This window comes from Sciurus vulgaris, assembly GCF_902686455.1.
Source record: "Sciurus vulgaris genome assembly, chromosome: 5".
Taxonomy (NCBI): Eukaryota; Metazoa; Chordata; class Mammalia; order Rodentia; family Sciuridae; genus Sciurus; species Sciurus vulgaris.
The window spans coordinates 83,443,418-83,459,086 of record NC_136465.1 but is presented as its reverse complement, the minus strand read 5'-3'; the positions used below and the strand labels follow the sequence as shown (position 1 = coordinate 83,459,086).

At 40.9% G+C, this 15,669-nt stretch overlaps 1 protein-coding gene across 2 annotated transcripts in view; it reads left to right on the top strand.

The window, feature by feature from the left end:
* Window positions 1-11,673: 11,673 nt before the first annotated feature.
* PLBD1 (phospholipase B domain containing 1) overlaps window positions 11,674-15,669 on the top strand; it is a 66,847-nt gene continuing 62,851 nt past the window's right edge. Inside the window, exon 1 of one of the 2 annotated variants that reach the window (XR_013763828.1) lies at window positions 11,674-12,170. Coding sequence is in view for 1 of the 2 variants with exons in the window: in XM_079140043.1 (XP_078996169.1) it covers window positions 12,059-12,170 (112 nt within the window). In the remaining variant the exon portion in view is untranslated. The remainder of the gene's footprint in view (window positions 12,171-15,669) is intronic. The other variant, XM_079140043.1, reaches the window with a different exon arrangement.

The window sequence follows — 15,669 nt, the reverse complement described above, 5'->3', positions numbered from 1 at the left end:
TTTTTACTTACTTATTTTTAATGTGGTGCTGAGAATCGAACCCAGTGACTCACACATGCCAGGCAAGCGCTCTATCACTGGGCCACAAACTCAGCTCCGAAACCACATATCTTAACAATCACTTTTCACTGATCAAAATGAGGGAGGCAAAGAAGGAAATAAAAATAAACGATCTCCTAGACCATTAAATCCTTGTGTCAATAGAGGGTTTTGTGTGGACAGTATAGAGAATTAAAAGGCAAAACTCCACTGTCATCCTCTTAAGGGCACCAGGATTTCCATGTGTGAAGCTAATAAAATAAGCCATGGGGAGGAGGAGTGGGAGGGTCCCAGAGATCACAGAGCAAGCTGCTGCTTTGATTTAGCTTAATGTTAACGTGGAAAGTTCTAGTGAGTCTCTTTATTGAAGGGTGGGGTGTTTAAAGTCATCCCCCGAAGGAATCAGTGTAGGACCATCCCTCACGCTGGTGACTAATCCACCTGAGCTGAAATACAACCACATACAACCCAGGGCCTCCACTGTTCTGGGCTGAGCTAGGGGAAGACAAAATTCATTTAACACTTACACTGGTTTCAAGGATTTTAAGGAGAAAAGCAGACCAGCACAGGCTTCACCAAAGAGAGATGAAACTAGATAGAAATGTATATAGTCCAACTGCCAAGGCTAAACTTGAAATTAGAGCTTTCTCAAAAGAGAGAGAGAGAGAGAGAGAGAGAGAGAATTTAAACAATGCAGGCTGAAGGAAATGTGCCCCCCCCCCACAAGGATTTTAAAATCCCAGTCCAGATGTGATCAGTTCAAAATGCATGATGATTGGGCATTAAGCAACTTTGGAATTTTCAAAATGCTTCCTAGATGATTCAAATACCCAACTGCTGCTTTTGGTCATGGAGAAGCTTTGCAGAAAAAAAAAAAAAATGCAACATATACAAAAATATGTTATAACCAAAATATTTATTCAAAGTGAAATGGATTTTGTTTCAAACTGTATGCTAGCTAATTGAAAACCCCTTTTTCTAGTTACAGTCTAAGTCTATTACAAGGATTTATTCAATTGGGATACTTTTAAATATTTGGATTTTAATATGTAAAATGAAATTTCCTACAGATATTTTTAAATTAAAGGTAAAATTTTTAAATGAGAAACTACCATATTTTTCATAAAATTTTTGAAAAAATTAATGTGAGGAATAAAAGTCACCCCAAAGCCCATAATACAGAGACATTCAATATAATATGCTCTCATTATTCTTTCACACCAGTAAAACAAATTTGGTTATGATACCCATTGGCTCTCATATCCTCCCTCCAGTCACTATTTTCATTTCATTAGCCTCGTGAAAATGTGCCCTTTCTCTACATACACATTTTATCTGAACAGTATTAAAGTGGTGTGACCCCCCCCCCCCTTGCTGTTGTTACTTAGTAGGAGCCCTGATGATATGGAAGAGATAATTCTCTTCCCTGCTTCACACACCTTGCTGTCATCTGATGTCAGAACAATGCTCTAATGTTCCCAGGTCTAAAAAAAGAAAAACGTTTTTGAACTGGGCAGACACTTCACAGAAGAAGATACTCAGGTGATCAACAAATATATGAAAAAGTGCTCATCATCCCTAGTAATTAGAGAAATGCAAATTAAAACCACCCTAAGATTTCATCTAACTCCAATTAGAATGGCTATTATCAAGAACACAAGTAATAATAAGTGTTGGCGTGGATGTGGGGGAAAAGACACACTCATACATTGCTGGTGGAGTTGCAAATTGGTGCAGCCACTCTGGAAAGCAGTATGGAGATTCCTCAGAAAGCTTGGAATGGAACTACCATTTGACCTAGCTATCCCACTCCTTGGCCTATACCCAGAGGACTTAAAATCAGCAAACTACAGTGATGCAGCCACATCACTGTTCATAGCAGCTCAATTCACAATAGCTAGATTGTGGAACCAACTGAGATTCCCTTCAACTGATGAATGGATAAAGAAACTGTGGTATAAATATACAATGGAATATTATTCAGCCATAAACAAGAATAAAATTATGGCATTTGCTGGTAAATGGATGAAGATGGAAAATATCATGCTAAATGAAATAGCCCAAGCCCAAAAAAGCAAAGGCCAAATGTTTTCTCTGGTAAGTGGATGATGATATATAACGAGGGGTGGGTGGCAGGCGGTGAGGGAAGAGAAGAATGAAGGAACTTTGGATGGTGTAGAGGAAAATGGGGTGGAAGGAGGTGGAGGACAGAAAGATAGTAAAATGAAACAGACAGTATTACCCTATGTATATGTATGGTTACATGAATGGTATGAATCTACATTGTGTACAAACATAGAAAGGAAAAGTTGTACCCCATTTCTATACAATGAATCAAAATGCAGTCTGTAAAATTTTTTTAAAAATTAATTAAAAAAAAAAAAACAACCCTTTTTGAAATCTGCTCCTTCTTCCTCTGCCCAGAGCCCCTTTCTGTTTCAAGAATTCAAACCAAATCATCTGGTCAGGCACCTTATCAGAGAGACATCATGCTTTTCTTCCCATCCTTTCCTCCATCTCCCACCCATTCTGCTTTCTCCCAGGGGCTCACACATACGCCTACTTCTCATTTCCTTCTTCAGTATAAATCAATTCGGATGGATACATATGGATGCATGCATGCAACAGACATGTTCAAACATGAATCCTAGTTCAGTTCAGCCGAATTTCCCATGCTACCTCAGTATCAAAGATAATAACACGGAAGATGGACAGCAAGATGGACAGAAGACGGGTTTCATGACTGTTAAAACAGCCATCCCTTGGTGTCCTGAGCTGCCCCAATACTAAAATCTATCAATGATCAAGTCTTTTATATAAAAAGGCATGATATTTACATATCCCCTATGTACATTCTCCTGTACATGCTTTATCTCTAGATTACTTATAACACCTAATACAATGTAGACACTGTGAATATAGTTGTTATGCTATATTGTTTAGAGAATAAAGACAAAAAAGTCTCCATGTTCAGTACGAATACAACTTTTGTTTTTCCAATAGTTTTGATTTGCAGTTGTTTGAAACCCCAGATGTGCAACCCACAAATATGAAGGGACAACTGTAGAGCATCCCTTAGTCACTTGTTTTTCGTAGAGCCAATTTTTAAAAACACGACTCATTACTCAATAGGAGTTGTCAGGATGTACAAAACCATTGCTTAATTTATTTGGCAATGAAAATGACCCTTATGGTTTTTATGTAACTTTGATTCTGTTATGTAATTCTTATTGACATAATGTTCCAACCCAGTAACTTGACCATAATATACAGTAAAGTACCTGTTAAGTGTTTTACCTGGTCATCAACCAAATCCAGGAGTTAATCTGAGCCTGCTGTGAAGAATGTAGACTAAGAAATGTACTTTGTATCAGCAGGCAAAAAGCAAGCAGAAGGAAAATACATCCCTGCTAATAGAACCCCTGACAGGCAAGCTGTCCCTAACTGCAGAAGCCACCAGAGAATGTGGAACCAACTTGATTCCTGAATTTCAGGTCCAGAATTTCTAAACTGAATGAAAGATAACCCCTTTAAATTTTTACATGCTGATTTCTTTGCTCTTCAGGTCTAATTTGGATTTGTCAGTTGATGTGTATCAAAGAAATTCTTTTTACAAATGATTCTTAGAAGTTACATTTTCTGTGACTTTGAAAATTTGCCTTCACATGGGAACTAAAATTAACCGAATATAAAATTTCAAATTCACGACCTTTCCTCTCCAGAAAGTCTGCAGATGGTATTCCAATGTATTCAGGCATTTGGCTGTGCAGAGAAGTCAAAGTCAATCTGACTTGTAATGTTCTGCAGGTAATTCACATTCTTCCTCTCCCTTTCCTCTGGAAGGTTCAGGGTATTTGTCTTCTTGTGTAGGTGCCAATTCCAAGCCACTATTTTCTTTGGCGCTGAAACTCAATTACCCCTAAGGAAAGGCCCACCTTTGTTGAGATGGGACTTTCAAATGCAGCAGATGAACTGATAGACTTGGAAGAAGCTGGGGTAAGGAAAGGAATATAGTGGCTGCTGAGGGGGACAAGAAGAGGCTCAAGAGCTTAGATAATAGTAGCAGCATGGCAAGGGCGATTCTGGATATGAGAAAAGTTAGCTGGGAAGTCAATAAGTAACTATTCATTAAAAGCTGCCTCCTTAAAAACAGTGTGGAGGGACCTCAAAAAACTAAAAATAGAACTACCATATGATCCGGTAATCCCACTACCAGGTAAATATCCAAAGGAAATGAAATCAGTAAATTAAGAGATAACTGCACTCTCATGTTTATTGTAGTAGCTATTTTTCACAAAAGCTAAGAAATGGAATTATGTCAATAAAAATATCTCTTGATGGAAAATAAAAACTACCCTCTTAAACAAAAAAAAAAATTTGCTGAAAGAATTGGTGTTTGTTTTTTGCCTTATTTTCCTTCTGTCCAGCAATGTATACGTTTACTTTTACCAAACCATTTGAAAGTTGCAGAAATCATAACACTTCACCAGAGCATGTGTGTTCCATGAAGGCTAGGACATTCTTCCCCACTTCCCCAATACTATTTTCACACCCCATAAAGTTTTTAAATATATGATACCATCTTGTACACTGTCCTATTTGTTTCAATGTATTCAAATAACTGGGTATGCTGGTGTCGGTCTGTAATCCCAGTGGTTTAGGAGGCTAAAGCAAGAAGATCCAAGTTCAAGGCCAGCCTCAGCAACTTAGCAAGGTCCTGTCTCAAAAAATGAAAAGGGCTGGGGATATAGCTCAGTGGTAAACTGACCCCAGGTCCAATCTCTAGCACCAAATAAAATAAATAAATAAATGTCTTCTAATATTCCCCAGAAACAAATATCCTTCATATCCCACTCCACACATACCCTACTAGTATTCAATTAAAGATCACATTGTTTCTCTTTAGTTGCCTTTGACCTTGAAGAGTACTACTGTGTTTGCGTCCACATGTGCACATGTTTCATTGGGGGGGGGGGGGGGAATTCATTAAACAGTGACATTTTAAAAGAATATAGACCAGTTGTCCTGTGAAATGTTCTACAATCTGGATTTACCAGATTCCAGAACATATGCATAATTTGCAAGGCCTACTGCAAAATGCAAAGGCACTTTGTTAAAACTTTAAGATTTTCAGGGTGCTCACAGCAGAGCACCAAACTGAGCATAGATTCTTTCAAAGCATGTGCACGTCACATACCCATGAGTTGGCCCAGTCCAATTTTGTTCTCCTGACTTGATGTAGGTTAAATGTTTTTGCCAAGACTACCACACAGGTGACCCGTGCACCTTCCATCACAGAACAACATCAGGGAGAAGCACTTAGGTTTGTTTCTTCAACTTGGGAAAATTTTCTTGATAGGGTTTGATAGGGGTTTCTAATTAGTTCAATTTCATTTTCAGGAACACATATCATTCTTACATTGACATGGTAATCTTTGGTATCTCTTCCTTTTATCTTCTCATTTTAAAAAATCTTTCCCTCCTCCTTTTTGGAGAATTTCAACAACTTGTCTTTCAAATTACTCCATTTTCAACAATGTCAATTTCTCTTCTTAGTGATGTCAATTCTACTATGAAATTCTTTTTTTTTTTCCTATCAAATTTCTTCTTGTCCTAGCCCCATCTTCCTTTTCTTCTCATGCATTTTCTTTTCAATCTGTTTCTCTTTATAAATGGTCTTTCTTAGTAAATAGAGGCCATGTTTTCTCATATGTTATGGAAAATGCTAAAAGGTTTTCTAAACTTTTCTTTCGGTTCCTAAGATTGGAAGTGTTTAAAAATTCAAGATTTCATTGTGATGCCCCCTTTCTGTCATTCTGCAGTGTTTTTCAAAGCCTCCTGTCATCTGGTTCTTGTTTCTTATCACTCATCTTAAAATTGAAAGAGCTAGCAGACAGCACGTTGCTCAACAGAGAGAGTGTTCAAAGGGCTCTTGGCGGCACACCAGACTTCCTTCTCAGACTGCAGTTGGGTGGAAGGTTGATATGCACAGTTTCTAACTCAATTTTCCATATCCAGGAGAGATTCATCTAGTTTATACAACTAGACTGAAATGGCAACTTTTCCAAGAAACAAATCAGGAGTTTTGACCCTGGATTGCATTTAAAGGTTAATTTTTGGCCCCTTTCCAAGAAGTAACTGCCCAAGATTTTTCTTCTTATTGTCTTCATTAAATCAGGACCAGCCAGATTCATCAAATATTTATGAAGCACTTTTTATTTATTCATTGTTATACCAGTATCATTCAAGGCATAAATTCTTTCTTAAAACCTAAAAGAAGCTGGGTACAGTGGCCTACATCTGTAATCCCAGCAGCTTTGGAGAATGGCAAGTTCAAAGTCAGCCTCAACAATTTAGCACGGCCCTAAGCAACTTAATGAGACCCTGTCCCCAAATAAAAAACAAATAGGGCTGGGAATGTGGCTCAGTGTTTAATCGCACCTGGGTTCAATCCCTGATACAAACAAATAAACAAAAAACCAAAAACCTAGAAGAGCTGTGAGCCTTTAATAGAAGAATGTGTTGAACAGGCAAAAAGTTCAAGCCCAGGATTCCTAGGAGCATTTGTCCTTTCTTTGATTCTGTAGCAATTTAAACTCAATATTCTGATACCTATACACCAAATGGTATGGTCAATTATCCATACAACTACACACACAATAGGGGAAGAAAAGAACAGAAAAGGAAAAATCAATTATAGTAGTAAATATACATAAGACTAGTTGGACGGTAGTCTAAAATATTACCCTATGCATTTTTCTTGTTTAACCTAGCAAAGCTTCCACTACTAGAGTCATTCCAAGAGGCTAAGGTACACTCAAGGGAGAATATTAAAACTTTGGACAATGAAAGATTAAGATCTATGACTTTTTTGGGAGAGGAGATACTGAGGATTGAACCCAGAGGTGAACCACATCCCTGTCCCTATTTAATTTTTATTTTGAAGGTCTCTCTGAGTTGCTTAGGGTCTTGCTAAGTTGCTGAGGCTAGCCTCCTTAGTTGCTGGAGTTACAGGTGTGTACCATTACACCTGACTGATATGTGGCTTTTTGAGGTATTTATTATAGAGACACTGGTTTTCAAAAACCACTAAAATATGAGAGAAAAAATGTTTTAAAATATTTAAAAGTGTGACTTGGAAAATGGAAAGACAGACTGAGATAAGAGAGTATACAGTACATTGAAGAACCATAAAATTGGAATAAGAAGGTATACTAATGTTGAATTTGCTTTTATTCACAGAAGTAAAAAAGTCTAAAGAGCTGGTAAGAGATGCACAGAGGAGAATCAGTGAGAAAGTCCAGCACCAACCTTCCTTGAGGGAAGGAGTCACCTACTTGATGGGTGGGGCAGGGCATGGAAATATTAAGTGATAGAAATGCAATATAGGTCTGGAATTATCAGAGTGGAAGAGATGACAGTTAAGTTTCCCCAGTGTAGTTCATGGACTTCCAGGTCTTGAAAAAGAGCCTTGTGTCCCCCGTGGCACCAGAGGTTTAGAGTAGCAGTGACCAAAGGAGGTGTTTAGGGAGACGACCCCTAGGGCCAATTCACTGATTGATGATCACTAAGTCAGTACCTTTAAGCCCCTACTGCCACTATACCAAGGCTTAGAAGTGTATGAAGATGAATCAAAAGCCCCAGTAGGATGTGAGTCAGGATGAAGAGGTTGCCAAATGTTCCAGAAACAGCTGGCTGCATACCAAAGGTGTGTTTTCTTGTTCCCTTCTGACTGAGAGGTGACATCCCAGCTGAAGGACACATTTCTCAGGCTTATTAGTGTACAGGTGTGACAACATGTCCAGTTCTTACTGATGGAAGGTGAGTAGAATTGATTAAGAAGCAGGTGTGCTCTCACCATACCCTTTGCCTTTTCTGTGGCCGAAAGAAAAGACTTTAAAGGCCAATGGTTTACGGTTCCCGCATACAGTTTGGCAACCACAGTGAATTCACAAAGGGTATCTAAGAATCTATTAAATATTCATAGGAAACAATAATAGCAGAACATATTATAATGAACCAAAGGGGCTCTTTGGGATAATTTTAACTTTCTCAGGGAAACATAGCTGTCTATTGGACACTGATCAAATCACTGCTATTAAAGTTTTTAGTTCTTAGATTGGGAACCTCTGCCTTAGTGTATGGTGAGGCTACAAATGAAAAGACACTGAATTCCTAGATTTTCACATAGAAGAAAGACCCACTTACCAATAAGAATGCCCACACTGGATTGGTATAATAAACTCACATTGCATAAGTCCATTGAACAAACAGTTCATTTATCACCATGGATAGATAGTATTTCCCTAATTAATGCACAGAGTATGTGGAAATCTGAACCTGAAGTCATGACGGAGCTACAGACATCAATAGCAGATAACTGTGCATTGCAATTCCTGACAACTGGATGAGACAAACCACATCCTAATGGTGACCAAAAATTCAAGAGAATAATTCACCGAATAGAGTCCCTTACCCAATACCAGGTCAGTATATAAACTCCCTGAAACTATGATCAACCTTGAGGAAGGTTGAACCCTCTTCCATATCCTTATGGAAGAGGGAAAGTATGCTAAGGATTTCCCAACTGAAATTGAGTACCCTTAAATTTGGTACCAATTTATTTTAACCACCAATGGATAAGTGTTTGATTCTAAGTTAACTACACTCTTTTGGAAAAGAAACAGGTTTACATTTGGCACAGTTCATCATGGAACTGTGAATTTTTCACTTTACCACATGTATGTTACGGCAAGGCAAGAAATATAGAAGTCCACTGTCCCTGTTTGTGCAACTGGTCACTTGGTTATAGATGGTATTTATGACTTCTCTTATCCACTTCCTTTCCACATTCCCTTGGTTTGGGCTGACATTTCAGCTGGTTTGGGTTCTTTGTTCATTGGGGTAAGAAGCCTGAATCCCCAATAGTGCTGCCTGGGTAAGGTCACAGCACTTCCATTACTGTTCGTAGTATATAGTGACACAAGAGACTTCCCTGAATTCCCTCTACTGCTTCAGTTCCAGCTATGACAAGCTAAATTACTCTAACCAACACTGGAATCCTTTTCTTACCCATTTTTTTTTTTTTTTTCCAGAGGACCTCAGAAAAGTCCACTTAGTCATTTCAAATTCCAATTTAGGACACTGTATTGTGGGTCCTGGTGGGAACATACCTCCATCCTTGCTCACTAAAACCTCTAAACCAGTGAGTCCAGATTTAACAAAAGATGGTCCCAAGACTAGAATAATGGATGACGAGTAGCCACAAACCAGGAAGTCCATTACAGAAGTGATGAGAACATTTCAGAGAGTCGACATCTTCTTTGGTCCCCCTCACCTCAGATTTAACATGAGTGACTTTTACTGCTCATTTCTCTCCAAGATATATAAAACAGGCACAATTTAAAGCTAAAATTTGTCATAATGTAATTCAGTGGTTCTCAACTAAGGACAGTTTTGTACCCTAGGGGAACATTTGACAATGTCTGGAGGTGTTTTCAGTGGATACTACTGGTGGGGAGTGCTACTGGCATCCAGTGGGTCAAAGGTACACAGGGAAATCCCCCCACAACAAAGACTTGTCTGATCCAAAACTTCAACAGCTTTGAGGTTGAGAAACTCTGATCCAACTAATTTGTTATCTGAGTAATTTGTTCTTCCTGTTGGAAGCAAGATCTGTGAGGGCAAATACAAGTCCTTCTATTTGCTGCTCTGTGCCTGAAACAAGGAAGCAATAAACATTTAATGGCTAAATAGTAGATGGACGAATGCCTCATAGTTGACATCAAACATGTTTATATATATTATTTCATCAGAATACTTGGCTCCTTGGATGAGAAGGGTTGGTAAGATGAAGGAGGATCATACATGGCACCATGACTGAAATATTTGGGGTGGCACAACTTCCTTCAATGTCCCAATGTAGTTCTCTTCCCTACGTGACACAACCAAAATGTTTGTAATTTTCCTTCATGTTTATTTGCTAACTTGAAGAAAGTGTGCAATTGCTATGATGTCCTCAATTCCTTCCTTCATTAAGTGAATGTCAACACACAAGCAAAATTGTAACTTGCAATTCGCTCAGGGATTTAATGTTCTTTTCATTGTTCTATGTTTTTCTAGCAATTATAAATGTAGTTCCCTCTCTAGGAAAAGTGCTTCCTGCTGTCTCTTCCCATGTTCCCTTGACACCTCAGCTTAGAACAAAGGTCAAGACAAGAGTGGAGGCTGAATGATGGCTTGCCACCTCCTGACCATCCTCACTGTGTGCGCCCTCTCTCCCCTCCCTCTCTCTCTCTCTCTCTCCCTCTCTCTCTCTCTCCCCCCCCCCTCTCTCTCTCTCTCGCGGTACTGTAACAGTGGTCCACTTTATGCTTTCAATGTAGCCCTTGCTACTCTGCCAATGAAATTTATTTTATAAATGGGCATGTTCCTTTCTCTTCCTCTTTCCCTACTCCTCCCTAATCTCTCCCCGCTCACTAAGCTCAGGGGAAACAGGATTACCTTTCTTCCCCATCCTAGGTAGATTTATCTCTCCTTGAGTGCACACCCACATAGGAATGAAGTAATCCAGACTTTGGGGATAGCACCAGAAGATCTCAGAAATGATCATCTCCCAAATTAACAAGTTAATTAAAACTCTCAACAGAGAACACATGGAATGTAGCCTTTGAATCACCTCTTTAAAAGCCCCCTATTCCTGCTGATGAGCAGAATCACAGCCTTTGGGACAGGAGTTTCTTTACTAGCAAATCAATAAACCTTCTTTTTCCTTTTTCTCAAAACAGTGTCCTTATTGGATTGGCATTGGGGACAAGGACTGAGCTTTCAGCACCAGTACTGGGGATTGAACCCAGGGGTGCTCTACCATTGAGATACACCCCATCCCTTTCTTTCTTCCTCTTTTTTTTTTTTTTCATTTTTTCCATGTTATTTTGAGACAGGGTGTCACTAAGTTGCCCAGGTTGGTCTTGAACTTGCAGTCTTGCTTCAGCTTCCAGAGTCCCTGGGATCATAGGCCTACCCACCACATCTGGCTGTCCCCACTTCCCTTTAATCATAGCTCTTTTACAGCATTAGTGGTAACTTCTACCTACCAGTTTATTCACAGGGCTTTGTCCCTTCTTGTCTGTGGGAGGATATACTCTTAACTGTCTTTGTATCACTGGTACCAGGAGCATAAGATGGGCTCAATCAATGCTATTGAATGAATAAGATGCCTTTTGTCTACTTCACAATGTCACCTAGGGCACTCTTTGCCACCAACTTCACAATGTCACCCAAGACATAATTTTGCCTACTTCACAATGTCACTTTCAACTAGCCCTGCAGAGAAATGGGGACACCACAGGGGATCAGGGGTATCTAGTTTCAACCCTTCGTGAATCACACTCCAGTGGTGGCTCCAACCAATGAAGAGAAACAAACGATCAAAAGTCTCTAGCAGCAGCAAACAGATTTAGGTTAAGTCGCCTAGGGCACGGGGCACTGATCCCTGAGGAATCACAGACAGTGAAGACGTCTCCAGAAGCGCAAAGCAGGAGAACCGCGTGTAGGCAGAGCATGAGCTCCACCATTCTCTGGATGCCTCATCCGCTGCTGTCGGGGCCAACTGCGAGGCAGAGGCCAGTGGTGTTGATGTGAACTGATTCCTTCAAGCCTTGGGCCGCCAAACTGCCCGACCAGTCCTGAAAAAGCGGCGCGCAGCCTGCGCATTTCCCAGAAGAGCAGCAAGGAACTTTCCCAGCCCTGCCCACAGGTTGCTGGAGGGTCAGACGAAAGGGACCCGCCTTTCCCAGATTGGGGCCCAGTAGGGCGAAGGTTGTTCTCAAGGCCACGTGAAGCTTCCTCGCCCCTAAAAGCCCCAAATAGGCAGGGCTAATGGAAGAGGAAAGTTAAGAACGCCCCAGCCTCTAAGACGCAGCGCCCGCCTGCCACCCCAAGAGCTGCTCTTGCAACAGCTGCCACCGCCGGCCCCAGCGTGCCTAGCCCAGCCCAGCGAAGTCGCCGCAGCAAAGCGATGTCCAGCCGAAGCCTCGGGCTGCCGGCGCCGCCACCGCCGCCGCCGCGGTTGCTGCTGCTGTTGCTGTTGCTGTTGCTTTCGGCTGCCGCGGCGCTGGGGCGCCCCGCAGGTGAGCAGAGGCCCCTGGGCGCCCGCCGCGCGCCGCCGCTAGCTCCCGCTGAGTCTGCTTCCAGCGGGTGTCTTGTTTTGGGGTGGACTCCAAGGGGAACACTTCTGCGGGGAGACTGGCGAGTCTTGCTCCAGCCCTGCTGTAGCTCAGTGATGGCACTTGCGAAGGGCATGACTTGGAGCGTGTCTGCGAACTTAAAAAGTTTTGGCAAGAGTTCTTGGCAGACTCTGGGTTCGCTCCTGCACCAACTCTTGATCCAAAAGAGCCTGGCTCGTCCCGAAAACTCCAAAGACATCTAAATATATTTATCCAGGTCATAGGGAGGTATGATTCCAGGCTGCCATTTGTTTTGTTAAAAAAAAAAAAAAAAGGTGACAGTGACTTTGACTTAAGAGAATAATTATAGCCGGGTATTTTCAGCTTAATAATTTGCCAGACAGTGTGCTTAAGGGTGCTGTCTTTTCATATAATATTAACTATAACCTTAAACAGAATTCTTAATGCCCATTCTACAGATGAGAAAATTGAGATTGGGAGGAAGTCGGTAATTTGCATAAAAGATAACACAGCAAGTGAAGACAACTGGGATGTCAGAAAGCATTAGCTTAACTATTTCTCTATTAGTAAAACAGGTTTTATTCCTGCAGGTATGATGTTAATCTACATCCTTTGCAAAAAAGAAAAAAAAAAATCTTGAATTCATTACTTCCACTCCTAGTATGAACAAGATAGGGAACTTGAACTATAGGGGCTTGAAAGACTTCAAAAGTAAACTCAAAAGAAGATTAATTTTGTTTTATTATCTAATTCCTTTTCCATGCTGATCTTGTGCAAGAGCAGAGTGGGATTTGGGGAGGGTTCCATTCTCAAATGTCTGTACTGATTCGTGTTACACCACATTCCCTCAACAAGTATTTGCAGTCACCAGATTTTAAAGACTTTGTTTTCAAAACTTGCCCAATTACCACTCTTCAATATTAAATCCACCCAGTTGCAACCGAAGATTCCTGACTTGGTTTAGCTTCCCAGTCAGATCTTCAGCTGAATTATGCCTCATTTTAGTACAGGGAGACTCATTCAGTCATTCCTGGGAGAGATTAGAGAGGGTCCTGGAAATGGAAATGGTGTCTATAGTGCTGGCTGAGATTTTTTTCCCCCCCTGTCCCTTTGGTCTGCTGAGATTACTTTAAATGTTTCTTGGGGGCAGGTTAAGGAGTGAAGTGGAGGCTTTCTGAAGATGGGGCATTGTTTACTCAACAAGAAACTGCATCATAAGTTGAATTGCCCAAGCAGGAGGCTGGATTCAAGCCTGGAGGGTCTGGAGCCAAGCAAAGTGATCCAACAGCACCATGCCCAGCAATCCCAAAAGGCTTTTTGCGATGGAGCTGGAAGACATCCTGAGATACCCACACTGCTATTTCAAGCAGATGTGATCTGTTTCCTGTGTTCCACTCTTGGTTTTCCACTGCAGCTTTCTGGATCCATCTTAACCTTCTAGTATACTGCCAAGACCTTGAGAGTTGAGAGTAAAGAAAAGGGACTTCATTATCTCTTGCTTGACACGTGTTCTCAGAAGTATCCAGTTCAGTACTCCGAGCTTGGTAGGGACTTGTAAACACCAAAGGGACTGCATCTTCATCTCTCCAGAATGAAGTTTATATCCTCTACTATGCATACAGTTTCCCCAAAACAACTTCCTTAATTTTTAAAGGCCCCTTTGTAGGGTTTTTTTAAAATTCCAGAAATTAGGAAATAATTGTTAATTCATCCTGGCTATATCTTTCAAGCATCATAAACTTTAGATATTTACTCATGTTATACTTGTCTTTTGAGAATGAAAAGCCCCGTAAATAATTTTTAGCCTCTCCTTGCATAATTATGTGCTTGGCAATGAGGATCAAATCCAGGGCCTCATGCATGCTAAGTCTCGTCTGTACCATTGAGCGACATTCCCAGCCTTCCTTGTATGGTTCTAAGTGGTATGTACAGCGAAGTCAGGTTGTCACTAGGAGAAAAGATGGGCTGGCTACTTTGAGACACATGGCACATACCTTGGTAAAACTGGTTCTGAATCTGGCAGTTAGTCTTGCCAAGCTAGATTACAGTCATTCATCCTCCCAGTGTTCCAGATCTGATCAGGTCCAAGGAAGCTGATTCACCCAGATGTACACCCAAATCTATTCACCAGGCTCATTCATTATTAATTATTCACTAGAAATATAACTGTCAAGCAGACTGGATATTTGTGTAGACCGCTCCAGGCACTTTCTCACTGTGATCCAACCACACAGATTATATCAAGGATTCTCAGACTGGAGACTTGAATCTCTCATTAGGCCCTGAACACTTGAATCAGCCAATAGCGTGCTCCTTCTCTGGATAGTGCCTGTCTGTCACACTGGCCTGATGTCCGAGGCTGTCTTTCTATACTTCCATGGCTCACCAGTGCCTGCTTGAGACTAACAGCTTTCCTCTCTAGATTGGTTATAGATGCCTCTAGTTGTTGAAGGGTTCATTTTCCTGGAAAGTCATTTGGTCTCCCTAAGATGTCTTGGTAGACCAATGTTTCGGGCCAATCTCAGCTATTTCTTTAACTCTAAGTGCGCTCTTATTTGCAAATTCACTTGAGATAGGACCTCGCAGTTATACAAGTTCATTCTTTACATATAAGTTATTCTTTCTTGGATGTATAGTATTAGAAAGAGGTAGCACAGAATCCAAGAAACAAACAAACAAAAACCAAAACCCTGGAAACCAACTACCTGTGTTAGAATCCTGGCTTTAACACTTATGTGTGACCTTTGGACAGTTGTGTGATCTGTGTGTGCCTCAGGTTCCTTACCTGCAAAACGGTTATTACCAAAGTGTGTACCTCACAGGGGTGCCATGAGGAACAGTGCCTCGTATAGAGTATGTGCTGTTAAATGAAGGCTCGCTATTACTGGTATTGAAACAGACTGGATTTGGGGGCACTCCTGAAATTAGGAAATCAGATCTAGCCCCAAGAAGTCCTATCTCCTTTTGATGTGATAAGGAAGTCTCCAGGAAATCAAAACATATTAAATACCAGAAGGAAGGGAAAGGGCTGTGAACCCTCACCAGACAGGTAGTGGTACCAGAGAAGCTGGGAGCAAGATTGCCCCACTGTCTCAGGCCTGTCACAGACTTGCCAAATAGATCTACCTGTATATGTCACCTGGCTTTTGTTTTATTTTCCTGCCTTTTCTTTAAAAGTTCTGCTCACCTTCAGGGATTTAGGAAATGGAATTTTTGAAACAATGAAGTTTTTTCCAGCTTCCTTCAACGCTGGCTTTGAACAAAACTTCTTTTCCTACCATTTTGACCCTGAACATTTCTGGAGTAGTGGGTGTTATGGTTCAACCACTTTCCTCCCCAGGTGTCACTTTGTGTCTCCCAGTCACAGTATTAGAATTGCTTTTCTCTGGAAAGGCATAGTAGATCTCTTGATGAGGCAATCAGGATTGCAAATGGTAATCTC